General features: G+C 38.8%; 1 protein-coding gene across 2 annotated transcripts in view; it reads left to right on the top strand.

The window, feature by feature from the left end:
- The window catches only part of LOC121894790 (SH3 and multiple ankyrin repeat domains protein 2-like), a 253,666-nt gene that overhangs the window by 104,542 nt on the left and 133,608 nt on the right, over positions 1 to 15,516 (top strand). For both annotated transcript variants that reach the window (XM_042407673.1, XM_042407742.1), the window contains one exon: positions 3,573 to 3,650. In XM_042407673.1, the coding sequence (XP_042263607.1) occupies positions 3,573 to 3,650 (78 nt within the window). The remainder of the gene's footprint in view (positions 1 to 3,572; positions 3,651 to 15,516) is intronic.

Raw genomic sequence — 15,516 nt, 5'->3', positions numbered from 1 at the left:
AAAATGTGTACCTATCCTTTAATGTAGCGGGAGAAGTGTATAGGTAACCGTGAGTGCAAAAGCTGACTTCTGGCTGGACGCTATCAGTCATGTCTTCCTGTGTCAGCTGACAGTTTTTCTGTTTAAAGGCCCAATGCTAACGTTCACTCTGTATGCTGACACGTGTTGGCTGTTGTTTCTGTTGCTGATGATTCCACCTCATTCAGTTCTGCTCTGTTTATACAAACCCTGCAGGCTCCTTTTTTCCCATGGGGGGAATTATGTGCATTGCTCCTTGCATGTTATTTATCTAGCATGTGTTTTTTGATGCTGCAATTCTGAGCGACTGCAGCTTGGAGAATCCCCAGAAGTATAACCGTACCGCCTAGTCACTGTATACCTCTAACTGCAATAAACAGTTAATGTATGTGACTGTTTCCTGATGGAGCCTCAGCTAATAGCTACTTTCCAACTTTGTGAACATTTCTAATTTTTATTTGTTTCTCAATTCAAATTTATTGTTTATAGAAGCCCCATTAGCTTCCACCAAATACCCTGATGCACTAACAAGTATTGTGTGTATCCAAAGCCTGATATATCTTATTCCTCCTCAGAAATACTGGAACACCAAATGTGGATTCATCCGCCACTGAAAGTAGTTCCCAACAAATGCACTATTTTCTCCTGTTTCATGTATGTTATCTAAAACCTACAGTGTCCAGTGTTTTTTTTTTTTCAAAACAAAACTACACATTTGTGTCCTTTTTAAAGGTTCACGTGTCACCAAAAAAAGTGATCTTAGGTCTTATTATAGGCTTTATTTCCCGCCGGGGTCCTGTCACATGCAAATATAATGAACAACAAGCCAACTTGAGCTGGGATCTTTTATACCCCGCCATGTCTTCAACATATGTTTTCCATTATCAGTGGTTTTCTCCTTAGTGTGTTGAATTATGATATGTACCTGTCAATATGTCAGACATCTTGGCGCCGTTCCTATCAAGCATCTGAATTTACACATAAGGGCCCCACACTAGATGTTATTCCAAGTTTGTCTTTATGATACATGAACATGGTGCCTCAACTAAAGGTTTCTTACATTCCTTAAGATGCATGCAACACAAAGAAAATACCTAATATCAGGCTGAGTGTCAGACATTGTCGGTTTTGGTCATTTCATGGGATTTGTTGACAATGAGAAAAATGTAGCCTTCAGCCTCATCCCTTGAAGGTGCAGTCTGTAGGATTTAGTGGCATCTAACAGTGAGGTTGCAGATTGCAACCAACTGAATACCCCTTCCCCTTCCAAGTGTGCAGGAGAACCTACAGTGGCTGTGAAAGTTGCGAAAAAAGCAAAAGTTCCTCTCTAGAGCTGCCAGTGTTTGGGTTGTCTGTTCTGAGATACTGTAGAAACATGGCGGTGCAACATGGCGGACTCTGTGGAAGGGGACCCGTTCCCTATGTAGATATAAAGGGCTCATTCTAAGGTAACGAAAACACAACAATTCTTATTTTCAGGTGATTATACACTAATTAAAACATACTTATGAATATTATATTCCACTTCCACAAAGTCTGTTCCACTAGATGCCACTAAATTTTAGAAACTGCACCTTTAACTGAATGTGGACAGAATAGTTGAACAATCTCAAAGACCAACTTCACTTCAAACTGTCAGCATGGCTGCTAGCTAAAGGTCAGCAGTAGCCTCTAACCCTTGTTTATACAGCCAATCATCTGAGAACATTTAACACATTGCCCTTGGAACATGGCCGGTTAAACAAATCAAAAGCAGCCCTCTGCTGTTTCTGTAGCAAGGAGAATGTGTGCTTTTGACTTTTGTGAGATCATCCTTTCACCTGTTTCAAGTCTGCTGATTAAATTCTGCAATCGGGTCAGTGCATGTAATTGGAAAAAGGTCTCATTTAATTAAAAAAAAATTGGATTTTTGGATTTCTGAAGACATACATTTTAAAAAATGGGTCACAAATATATATTTTATATATAGATTTAATTTTTAAAAAGGCTCAGCGATTCCCTAAAACAGCTGGTCACTGCAGATTTTAGCAAACGTTATTCAAACAGGAGGTAACGGTGTATTTGTTAGGGATTATTTTCAGTGGTGGATGAATCCACATTTCGTGCTCTAGTGAGTATTTCTGGCAGCAGGACGGCGTGTGTGGGATTGAGTCAAAATAAACTACAGTGTGTGTGTTCATGGTAATGAAGGAACATGTCACACAGTGCAGCGGTGAGGCTCATTGACGTGTTTCTAATAGTTTTTGGACAACAACGGAGCTCTATGGCACAGAGGAATAAGATATATCACAATACTTGTTAGTAGATCAATTCATCGTTAAGATTTGTTGATAAGTAGAGAAATAAAGAATATTTTCAGAGTTATCTTTTAAAGCTGGAGAGGAAGACAATGATGGATGCATCTGTGTGAGGTTGATGTAACCTGGATTATTCTGTTATTAGACTGTTTGACTATAAGTCATACATATGCATGAATTCTCACTCCTCCTTGATAGGTACTTGGAGCACATTCCAGCGCTGGATGTTGCATAAAAAAACATTAAAAAAAAAAAAACTTCTGGTGGGAATATGTGAGAATCCTCTGTCCTCTTCTGCATCAATGATCTGCACTCACTAACACAACATGAAAGCACAAGGAAAATCCATTTGAAGCAAGAGAAAACATCCCATATTAACCTCAACATCATGAACATTAGAGATTTGACCTTTCTTCAAATTTGCTATTGTACCCTGTTCTTATCGTCTGACAGCAAAAAAATGTCTCCTGCTTCAATTCATAGCTCTGAAGTATGTCACACATTTCCATTTTCAAAGCTTCATTATAAATTTAGCTTGTATAGGGAAAAAAAAAAAAAAAAAACATGTCGTGGGATCGCTCCACTCCAGATGGAAACGTCCATGAGTAAAAATAACACTCATGCACGTCTTAAATTTAGATGTTTAAATGTCTAAATGTTTGTAATGCTGACAACACTGCACAGATTATGGTTGTGTATCAGTATCTGTGAGAGACTCACACAGAGCGATTTCTCAACTCTCAATAGCTTATTGTGGATCTAAAAAAAGTATTTATATTCATGTGTGTGTGTGCACAGTACATGCGTGGTTGAGCACTTTGTGGGCGATTTGTGCAGTAGATTCAAACCCCTCAGCACTCTCCATCTCTCTGTTCTTCTCTCTCTCTCTCTCTCTCTGTCTCTCTCTCTCTCGTTCTCACTCCCTCTTTCTCTTTGGAGTGGAGCAATAGATACACACTTAACAGCGAGTGAGGCTCCATTCCTGATATAGGTAGTAGATGTTCTGTTGTATTTGCTTCTTTTGCTTGTGTTGGTTGGTTGGTTGTCTGGGATGTTTTAGACATTCAACCACACTGATTAGTTCTTGCTCTACTGACTTCTTCTGCTTTGGAAACATTCTTCTAATGTCATTCTGGAAGCTAATCATCCTTTCTCCTGAACAAAGTAGGAGAATTAAAAAAAGGATTTCTGTGTTGTTTCAGATATTTCCTCAGTTTTTATTGTAATATTTGTTCTCTTCTTCTCTTTCTTCCTCAGGATAACTGTGCCAGAGTGCTGCTTGTTCGTGGAGCTGATAAAGAAGTGAAGAACTACAACAGCCAGAGTCCTTTTCAGGTAGAGTAAAATAAAATAAATAAATAAATAAAAAAAAACCCTCTCATCTTCACTACCATTTGCATGAAAGTAATTATAGAAGATTGATTTCAGCTTTCAGCGTAGGGGAAAAAAACAGTTTTAGTAGCAGCACATTTTCTTCGTCTCATTTGTTACCATGGCAACAGTGCAAAAAAAAATGGGCAAGGTCAGTTGCAACCAGGGATTTACAAATGTCTTTTTCTGGCCAACATTAGATTTGTTTCGGTTGAACAATATTTAGAGGAGGAGAGCGGAGAGTGAGCATCAAACCTCGACAGCGGTCTGTTTAGTCATTTAGTTTCTTCTTCTCCTTCGAGCCCGATGTCGTTACACATTCAGAACGTAGAGTATTAGCTGCAGAACATCAACTTTGAGGAAAAAGCTTGAGCTGCATTTAACTTGTTCTGAAAGGGTTTTATAATTCTGTGAGAAAAATGGAGACACATGACAATAATAAAACAGAAGTTAAAGCAATAGAATGATGCCAATATAATCAAAGACTCAATCAATGATTTCACTTTATTTCAAACCCATAGTACATAAGAGTGATGTACACAGGAAGTACTAAAGTTTGAGTGTGTGTGCAGCTGCTATTACATGTGTGCTTGTGCATGTTTGTGTTTGTAATGGCTTAAGTGTGTATGCTTCACTAGCACATCCATCCCAGGGAAGAAAAAAAAAAAAAAAACCCCAGCAGCACTAAGAGCTGCCTAGCTGGCATGATTGACTCATAACCTACGCCTGAGTTACAAAAGAGCCTTATTCAGATGGGCGTTTATGAAAGGCAGTCCCACAGGGTCCTCGACTGTCCTCCACAGTCACTACAGCGGAGCGCTTCATTAGCAGGAGTGCTTCATAAAGGGATTGAACCCGGGCCGAATGGAGATCACATCAGGGGTGTTTAGTCAAGGGTTTGAGCGTTCAGCTGTGGTGTGAGGTTATCAGTCGTGGCCTAGATTTAGCGTAGCTCTCCTTGTTGATGTTGTGTGCAGATTTCATTTCTCTTCGCGTGATGTTTCACAGTGTAGAAAAGAATCCAGGATCAATAATCTGCTCTGTTGCATTATGCATTAACCGTTAGGGAGGAGGAACTTAAAATAGAAAACATCCAGTAACGTCTTTCTATTAAACATCACTTCTATTGTAGATTTAAAGGAAAAGTCTACACTTTTAAACACTATTAAATAGACCAATCATGTCATTTGATCCTGTTTTGTTCATAAATTATTGGAGAAACCTGAATGAAGTGGTTCATCTGCACGCTAGTATCCAGGTTGTGAGTCTTACCATCGTACAGGCTACATGATTGTAACTGTATCCGGGTTTCTGATTGTTTGCCATGTCTTGTCATTTTTGTTACGACTGAACTTTCTCAACAGTAGAGGATGAACTCAGTTTGGTTTCTGGCTCTCTGGACTCTACTGTATTTATCACTTCACTAGATTATCCACCTCATCATCAATCACTGAAAGTACAGCTTATCTTTCGCTGTTGGACTTTTCCTTTTATTTCTGCTCTTTTCTGATCATAACAAATATGTAACTTGAGTTGACAGACCGGACAGAATCCTGGATAAGGTGTTTACATGCCACAGCATCAGGATTTTCATCAGAATGATCCTAGTATGTTCGGGTTTCTCAGAACCAGGATAAGAGCTTATCAACGCTTCTACAACCAGGATGATGTGCACACAACTGGGATACTTTAAACACCCAACTACTGGGATACTAGTGTGCATGTAAACACACTTATTGGGTGGAAAAACAGAACAAATGCAGATGTTTCCATACAGGACCGGATGATGTCATTCATGCTCGGACCTTCACAGTCACCAGATCTCAGCCCAGTTTAACACCTCTGGGAGATCTGGAGCAACGTGTCAGATAACGATCCCCACATCCAGTCTCACATCCAAATGTGTGATAGCTACGTTGGTCCACAGTACATGTATCACATCGTCACCTTCCTAAAATAATGGCCCAAGTCATTTTTTCAGGTTTTCCAGAAAACACAAAATAATCATCATGGTGTGCATGAACCACTAGGAGTGCACAAGCTGCCTGTAGACACTGCACAACAGGCTACTATAATACCGGTCAAATGATGTTATGATTACTAATATTATGTTCAACTGAGATTTTCATTAAATAAAAACACAAAAGTAATTTTTTAGTTGTACACATAATTTCCAGCTGTTAGATTACAGTATGGTATTCAAATCTTTTTTAATTAGATCATGTAATGTGGAAAAAATGAGACCAAAACTGTAGATGAAATATTGTTTAAAAGGCAGAAAGTTAAGAGAAAGCCTTGTAATCACTTGTAGCCTTTCCACTCTTTGCTAAATGCTAGCTCCATGGACTTAGCTATTTAGCTGACTAAAAAGACTGAATAAAAAGACTAAATAACTACGCAATATGATGATTTAGTCACACTCTTAACATAGGCCATTATACTACAGGAGTAGAATCACATGATCTGTTCTACTGAGGATGTGGGCGATTTTACCAGAGGTGACATCATGAGGAGATGATTTAGGCAAAAAAATCAGTTTTGTCTAAAAATGACTTGGGCCGTTATTTTAGGAAGGTGACGAGATATCACATAATATCATGTGACAGCTCAGTTTCTTTCTGCTCAAACAAACAAAATCGCAGCCATTCTTTTTAATCTCAGTGAGAAAATGTCATATTTTAAGATGGTTTCAGCATAAAAATGCGTTTTGATAACATTTCTTGCAAGAAATGTGCATTTTATTTTCATAATCTTCATTCAGTGAATTATATGATGTTTAGTTTGTCAGTTATTACGAAGATTTTTGCAGGCTTCCTATTGTTGCTATGGTGGTTGCTATGGATGCTGCTATCGCTCAAACCACGTAGTTGCATGTTGTTTGAATCATTGTCTCTGTGTATGTCTGAGCTGTTATCTTATTTGTTATTTAACTGTTTGATGTTCTCTCAGTAAAAAACGTAGATTTTAGAGCGTCGTATCAGGGATGAACTGAATTTGAAATCCAGAGTTTGAAGCTTTGTGATTGGCTGACCGGAGGACCCGTCGCCTGGAAGTATTTTCCTCACAGTCACATGTTAAGATTTTCTTTTAATGATATTTCTCAACACAAAAACACCAAACTCGTCTACAGTTATGGTCTGTCTGACGTCAGTGGGCTTCGTTCCATCTCAAATTGCTGCCGGTCGACTGCAACTAGAATCCAAACGCCACTATCTCTGTTAAGAAAAGGCTTTTTATAGCCTGTGATTGTAAAATGTGAAGCTGCTCATTTAATTTAATATTTCTAAGAATATGTAGCTGAGGATATTTAGTATGAAATCATCTTTCTTAAAACATAGAGTCTTCCTCAATTAATATCGAGTCACGTCATCCGATAAAGCAATCCAACTGTCCTGCTTAGGCTGGCCTGGAGGCTCTGAGTGTGTGTGTGTGTGTGTGTGTGTGTGTGTGCGTGTAAACGGGATGAAGACAGGGATATCAAATTGGACTTTACATTTCACATGCCTCATTTAATCCCTGCACTTGTCACTTTCATATATTTCATCAAAGTGGACTTTAGATTGTGCGTTGCATTCATCCTCCACTGTTACATAATTTAATTATTTATGCACACGTCACATTTAATATTTGTTCTTGTCACCTTCATATATTTTATACACTTCATTTCTTTGTCCACAGAACAGCCCATGTTTCCTTTGTACAGTCAATATTTCATTTCAAGTTTTATATCCTATTTCAAAACTATTATTATTCCATTCTGTAAATAGATTTTAAATTTTAATAATACTTTGTTTATTTCATTGTTATTATTATCACCTTACTTTTGTCTATTTTTATTCTTCTGTGTCTTTGGGAGCAAACACCAAGACACATTCTTTGTATGTTTGCATTTGCTAATGGGCTGCTGTATGTCATGCTGACATAAAATCCCAAAACCAAGAATCATAAAGATATAGAAAAATCTCCAGGGTTGTGTGAATAGTAACCTATGCATGTGTCAGTATTTGATTACCCCTAACCCTAATCCTAACCCTAATCCTAACCCTAACCCTAATCTTAACTCCTAACCCTAACCCTAACTCTAACCCTAACCCTAACTCTAACCCTAATCCTAACCCTAATGCTAACCCTAACCCTAATCTTAACCCCTAACTCTAACCCTAACCCTAACTCTAACTCTAACTCTAACCCTAACCCTAAATCTTAACCCCTAACCCTAACCCTAATCCTAACTCTAATGCTAACCCTAACCCTAATCTTAACCCCTAACCCTAACCCTAACTCTAGCCCTAATTCTAACCCTAACCCTAATGCTAACCCTAACCCTAATCTTAACCCCTAACCCTAATCCTAACTCTAATGCTAACCCTAACCCTAATCTTAACCCCTAACCCTAATCTTAACCCCTAACCCTAACCCTAATCCTAACTCTAATGCTAACCCTAACCCTAATCTTAACCCCTAACCCTAACCCTAACTCTAACCCTAACCCCTAACCCAAGCCTGCAGTCATGTATGAGATTGTCAGCAGTATTGTAATCTCTGAAGGTGACTCATTTTGGTCACTATTTCCACTAAAAAAGAAAAAACAAACAAACAAACAAAAAGCTTCAATGTATATCTTGGTCCTTCAAAGTGCTCTCTGAAACTAGGTCTGGGAATACTTGTGTCCATGAAATGAGAAAATTCAAACTATAAATATGAAGATTCTACATGGCTCCTGCTTTTAAATACTGACCTTTGAACCTTGACCTCGGTGCCTGTTTGAAGCAGCAACAAAAGGCACTTCAGACATGGGACCAACTGTTATAGAGAGCTCTTGACCTCAGCTATCTGTGAGTATAGTCAGCAAGTCAGATATGGGTAAAATATGGTTAATATTAATTTTCACCCATTTAACAATTAGATATTTAAAATCTAATTACACAAATGTGTTTACCATCCCCTTAAACTCCTCAGTGTACTCTCAATTCAGTATTTACAAATTCAAATTCTAGAAAAAACACTAATATTTTCCAAAAACTACAATTCCCTACAGCTGCTCCATGCAGCTTAATACAAATCAGCACCACAGTTGTAGTTCTTCTGGTTTGCAAAGTAGGGTTGTAAATATAGGATCATAAAAAGATAAATCTGCTGAATATATCAAATATCTAGTACAGCCGAACTAGTAATTACATCTAGATGATCTATGTTAAGAAAAAGCAAAGACGTTGGTTTATTTCAGATATTTTGGTTAATGTTCTAGAAATGGAGTTCAGCTCTTCAAACTGTGTTGAAGGAGCTTGTTCCTTATTGACTCAAAATGTTTGTTCAGCCACATCATGCATGTATTAATACTACTATTATATATATATTATACTATATACTTAGTACTGCCTCCTTAATGCTTACCAATATGTTAACAATTGCAGTAGATAAACCGCTAACTTCCCTGCAATTAAAGCTGATCTCAGAGTAGTTTCTATGTTAACATACGTTGAAAAGTCTACGTTAGACATTACATTAACCTATTTTATTGTTGAGTTATCAAGGACAATTTGGTGTTTTTGTGTTGAGAAATATTAAAAATATCATTAAAAGAAAACCTTAACACTGTGACAGTGATGACAGCGGGTCCTCTGGTCAGCCAATCACAAAGCTTCAAACTCTGGATTTCAAATTCAATTAATTCCTGATGTGCTCTACAGCAATCTAATCTACATTTTTTTATTGAAAGAACCTCATTAAACAGTCAAATAAAATAACACAAATAACACAACAGCTCATATAACTAGACAACGCAAAGACAATGATTCAGCAGTGTCCTTAGCAACCACCATAGCAACGATAGAAAGCCTGCAAGAAAACTTTGTAAAAACTGACGGTTATGGTTATGAAAATGAAATGCACATCGCTCGCTGTTTTAATGCCAAAACTATCTTAAAATTCTGCATTTTCCACTGAGAATAAAAGGAATGTCAGCCATTTCTTTTGTTTGAGCAAACACAAACGTGACGTGCACACAGGCCAACAGAAAAGAATAGGCTAAAAAATATATATATATAAATATATATATAGGCATCTATAATACATTTTGTGCTGCGGACCAACGTAGCTATGACATATGTTGATGTGAGACTGGTTTCCTCTTTTGGAAAACTAGTGTTCATCCCTAAAGATGAGGAGCTTTTAAGATGTTCTGGAGGCTTGTGGTGGAACAACATCTTATTAAGATGTATTATGTGAGTTTTTCCCTTTAATTTATCAACCCAACTGTATATATCAAAATAGCAAATGTATGCAAAGTAACATAGAATAATCAAATGGATGCTCTATGCAATGAGCTGTGCTCCACTGTTATGCAACACATCAGACAAACCTCTTCAGGCGTGAGAAACTATTGTTGGATTTTCATCACATTTTGCTTGGAATTATTAATTTGGAAACCAGTTTTACAATACCACAGTCATATTGATCTTATCATTGTAATATATCATATTGAATTATTACCCAGCCCTGAAAGATATTGGTGATGAAAGACACATCTTTTTCATCACCAGTATCAGGAAATGGTTTAACTCCTTGAGAAGAGAGATACTTTCTGCAGCCAACATTTTGCTTTCATCAAACATACAGGCAGACATCTACTGTAAAAGAGGAACAAACAGCAGTTCTTCTGCTAACAGAAGCCTCGACAGAGCAGAACAACAAGCAGCCACTAGACATGCTGTGGACTCTCACTTGTTTTCGAGTGGAAAAACTCGCTCTCTTGCTCTCTTACTATCTTTATCACTGTTGCACTCTCCACCTACACATGGAGCCAAGAGCTGAATCCAACAAGTTTATGCCTGTTTTCTGAGCGGTCGGCATTCTGGGAAATGTAGGAACTGAAGTAGAAGTAGATAAAGTAAAGGTTTAGTGCATTAGAAGCATAGAATCACAAACTAAAGCGTAAGAGTATGTGTACACCTGAACAACACACCCATATGTGACAGTTGAACATGTTATTCTAAAACCATCTGCTGCTATAACTGCCTTCGCTCCTCTGGGAAGACTCTCTACAAGATTTTTTGAACTTGGCTGCAGGGATTTGCTCCATTCAGCCCCGAGAGGATTAGTGAGGACAGCCACGGTGATAAGGTCTGGCTCACAGTCGGCGTTCCAGTTCATCCCGAAGGTGTTGGATGGGGTTGAGGTCAGGGCTCTGTGGAGGACTGTCAAGTTCTTCCAGACCGAACTGGGAGAAACGTATCTTTATGGAGCTGGCTTTGTGCGCGGAGGGTATTGTCATGTAATTGTATGCTGCAGTATTAAGATGCATTAAGATTTTGCTTCAGTGGAACTAAGGGTCCTAGACCAAACCAGGACTTTTTGCCTTTTGGAGGATTTGGGCATAGAAGGAATTTGAAGAATGACTGTTTAACTGAGGAGTCTCTAAAGCAGCAAGGAGGATAAATAAGTTCTAAATAATGGTCTATGTTCTCCAGAGCAAAGTGAGGGGAAAAAGTGGCACTCCATAGTTTAAAAAAACAGCAAAAAGAATCATCTCATGTTTTATAATTCAGCCTGTTCAGCCTACTGATTGTGAATAAATTCATTAAAAAGACCAATACACAAGATGATTCTTTTTGCTGTTTTTTGTCTTTTTTCTCGACTTTGTTCTATAGTTGTTTGCTATATGGCCAACAGTGCATGGACAACTGTGTCCACATATTTTTGACCATATAGTGTCTCATTTAAACCTCAAAACATAGCTAAACACTTTTAAAAAACTGGATGGCCGATAAGATCTTACAGCTAAATGCAGAAAAAATTGAAATCCTTATTTCTGCCCCTCCTTGTGTTGTCCTTAAGATAAGGGATGGAAATCTAGGTGTGACTATGGACCAGGCTCTGATTCTGGACCAACATGTCAAGTGTCTGATTTACTCTTGTTTCTTCCAGCTGAGAAACATTACAAAGCTCAGGCCCGTTGTCTCTCAAGCGGAGATGGAAGTTCTTGTGATCACCTATAGAGCTCATTATCACCAGCAGGTCTCTAAAGTCTTCTGATCTGGGTTTGCCGGTTGTTCTTCGTTCTAGGCTTAAAACTAAAGGAGGTTGTGCTTTTGAGATTGTGGCTCCTAAACTTTGGAACTCTCTCCCTTTGGATTTAAGATCTATAGACTTGTCTTTGTGTAATTTTTTCTATTTATTCTATTTTTTATTGTTTTACGTCTGTATGTATGTTTCTGCTTTATTTCCTTTATGAAGAACTTTGTGACTTTTGACCTTGAAAGGTGCTTTATAAGTAAAGTTACTTACTTATTTTGCCGTGATGCAGATGGAAGAACATTATTAGTGCAAAGCATTTGCAGCAGCAGGTCATTAGACTTCCTCATGAAGGAATCCCTTTTTATATATGAGCTTTTATTTTGACCAAGTCTCAACAACAATCCCTTAAAAACAAGCAGGAACTCCCACATTCCCCATCATTAGGAACCAAATTAACAACTGGAAAGTGCAAATGTTAATAAACAACGATTGGCACAGCTGAATGAGGCACGCTTACGTTGCGCTGCTGCGTGAGCTCTTAATTAGGACACTGTGTGGGTGTGTGGCCATTTGATAATGATCAGTGATCAGTGTGTGTGTGTGTGTCATAGCCTAGCCTGATAACCATTGTTGCATAAAACAAACAGGAAAGAAATTGAGCATAACTGAAACACAGAAAAACTCCCATCATCCCCTCTGAGTGCTCCGTTCTCTGCATAGAGTGCTTTCAAAGAGATAAAAAAAAACCCCATTTCTTTATTTAACAATCCTCTCCGACGGTCGGTCACATACTCTTCACTTCCTCTAACACTTCTTTTGCTCTTTTTGTGTCCTCATGCAGCATTTGAGTTTCTCCAATCTAACCTCTGTGTCTCTTCTAAGCTTTTCATCCTCACTACAATACCTAATTTGATTTACCTTTCTTCTTCCTCTCAGTCCATTTTTATCTTCATATCGCTCCTTCACTTTCTTCAATTCCCATTCTTCTAATCTAATTCCTCTCTCCACTCCTCATTATATTTATTTTCTACTTCCTTCCTAGCCCCTCCCCCCCTTTATATCTTGCCCTCTTTGCCCCCATATATTCTCTTGTTCTTCCCATCGCCTTTGGCACATACTGTAAGTCAGACATGATTTCCCATTCTGCTACTCTTTCTGCCTCATTATTCAGAGTCACGTGCCGCGAGTCACAGCCACCAGTGACATGTCATGTAGTACAATATGCCAAAGTATTGTCAGAGTATTCAAATATCCACGTCAAGGTATTCCATAGGTCATCATCATCAGGACAGCATGTCATCTTCTTCAGTGTATAAATAGTTCTGTAAATGCTTGCAGAGTCAATTTTAACCCAATTCAGCTTAATAAACCCCCACTGAACAGCTTCAGTTTGAACAGAGTTTTTTGGTGCCATAGCAACAATTACTAAGCACAGCGCAAGAGATGCTAGCAGGAAAACCTTCTCTCCATCCCTCCATTACTAATCTCTGAGTGGAAATTATTAGCATTACCAGCAGCACCTGGAACTAATGTAAAATGACTCAGAGTGAATGGGATACATAGTGAAAGTGGAAAATCATGCAACAAAGAGAAGATTTCAAGCCTAGATATTTTTGGTTGTGCTCACCATCCCTCAGCATCATTCATCAAAGCCGCTCCATTTAATATTTGTATTTTCACAATAGAACAAATGAGTGTTTGTGTAATGTGTGAACCAGACTTTTCTATTCTCCTCAGCTGTATGGGGTGTTTTAATATACAGCATTTCATTTTTACATGCCTCAAACTAAACTGTAGGGCTGTAGTCAACCAAAGAAAATGTTGGTCGGCTAAAATCGTACATAATCTTCAACTCTTCAACGACGAGTAGTCGTGTGCACAGTAAACTCGGCAGTCACACATTTCTCTGTTTTGTGTCTTCAGGTTAGGCTAACCCATTGTTGCTAACTTTGGAGCTAACCTCCTTTACTTTTCCAGCATTTGGGGAAACAGCAGACGTGACTTTTAGCATTTATTAACTGACACACTGTAGTCTGTACTGTACATTTACTGCCAGACTGACAACTTACTACTAACCTCGCATCCACCATCACTTCTCTGCCCCTCGCTCTTTTCCGCTCGCTACGCAAACATACTCCTTAACGGAGCCACGCTACCAATAGTTTCCAAGGCAACCACGAAGGTTGACTCACGCACCGGAATAGCACTGCACAGAGACTCCCAAACGCTATCGATTTCCGAATGAATGGATATTGATATTGATATATGAATGGAAAACAACGGGGTGTTTTGAATTCCCAGGTAATTTGTTAGTCTGTCCCTCCTGCAGCAGGAAATAATGGATTACTCCTGGAAAGCTACTGATGTAGCACTTTTCTCCTTATGAAAGTAACACGGAGATTATTCGACCAATGAGAATTTAGTCGGACGAGCATATCGACCAACTAATCGACCAGGCGACCAGCAGACTACAGCAACTGCCTGCTAGCACATTAGCAATATCAAGGCTATAATGTCATGATATGTCAGTGTTGTGTTTACAGCTTGTTGCGTTGCTCCCCAAGAGGCTAAAAAAATCTATTTATGCAAGTTTAGTCTTTTTTTTTTTTTCCTGATACACCCACATTACTACAGCAGCTCACACAGGCCGAACAGTCTCACATGTGATAATTATGTGATAATCGTTATGAAGGGTCTGTGTGAAATGATATTAGTTCAGTTAATGGTACCACCACCCAGTTGAAGGTTGCTGTGGCTCATAGATTTCAAAATAATTTCTTGTCTTGGTCCTGCTTAAGACTCCAGGAAGTTTAGCTTTAGCTCCATACAGAACTAAACACACAGGCATGAGAGTGGTATTGATCTTCTTATTTGACTTCCAGCAAGAAAGCGAATAAGTGTTTTCCCCAAAATGTTGAGGATATCCTTCATAGCTCGTCAGCAGTAAATAGGCCTGATGATTTTGTGTAAACCTTCAATTCAAAGTGAACAGTTTAACATTTATTGAACTCTTCTGGAATAATTAGTTATCACTAATGTTCCTCTGTCTTTTGTAGATCCCCTTTAGTTAAAAACCGACTCAGTGGACAAAATTACAGTTTGATCAGCATGTTAAGTTTGTAATTAATATATCAAACCTCACTTTAATTGCAAAAAAAGCCGCCAAGCTCTCCGACCTCAGTGAGAACCATTAGGTCTTTTCTCCATCTTGTCTTCTGTTCTTCATTGATCCTGGATCTGGCAGACTTGTTGCCTGCTGCTGATGTTCTACTCAGCTAGAGCAGCTCACTCCATCTCCTTCCCATCCCCCCATCTCCCCCCCACCATCCCCTCCTGACTTCTTCTTCTGTGTTATACACAACCATTTGTCTCCATGACAACCAGGGGAGAACAGGAAAAGAATCGATGTGGGGGCGGTGATGGTGGTGATGGCAGTAGTGGTTGGTGAAGGTGGGCGGTGGAATGATAATGAGGGATAAATTGTGACTGTGTTTCCCGTTGCGTATCGGTTACCTGGTTTCCTTAACATACTTCATCAATTAAAATGAAACTTGAACGCCTCACCTTAAATCAACTTTCACTGAAACAATCTCCTTGGTTTCCTTTAAGCATTTGGATTCAGTGCAGAGAGACGTTGAGAAATAAAATGAAGTAACAAGATTGGTTGATAAGGATGCAATCCTGCACCCAAAGGTCCGTGCTTCAGTGAACGCCTCATTCAGACAACACGGCGACTGCCAGTGACTCCATGTGGAGCTCATCACTTCCTGTCCACTGCTGTTTTAGTGATGGACGCTCTCTCTCTCGTCCCTCC

Source organism: Thunnus maccoyii, chromosome 1 (genome assembly GCF_910596095.1).
Source record: "Thunnus maccoyii chromosome 1, fThuMac1.1, whole genome shotgun sequence".
Lineage (NCBI taxonomy): Eukaryota > Metazoa > Chordata > Actinopteri > Scombriformes > Scombridae > Thunnus > Thunnus maccoyii.
This window is presented reverse-complemented; position numbering and strand designations above follow the sequence as displayed.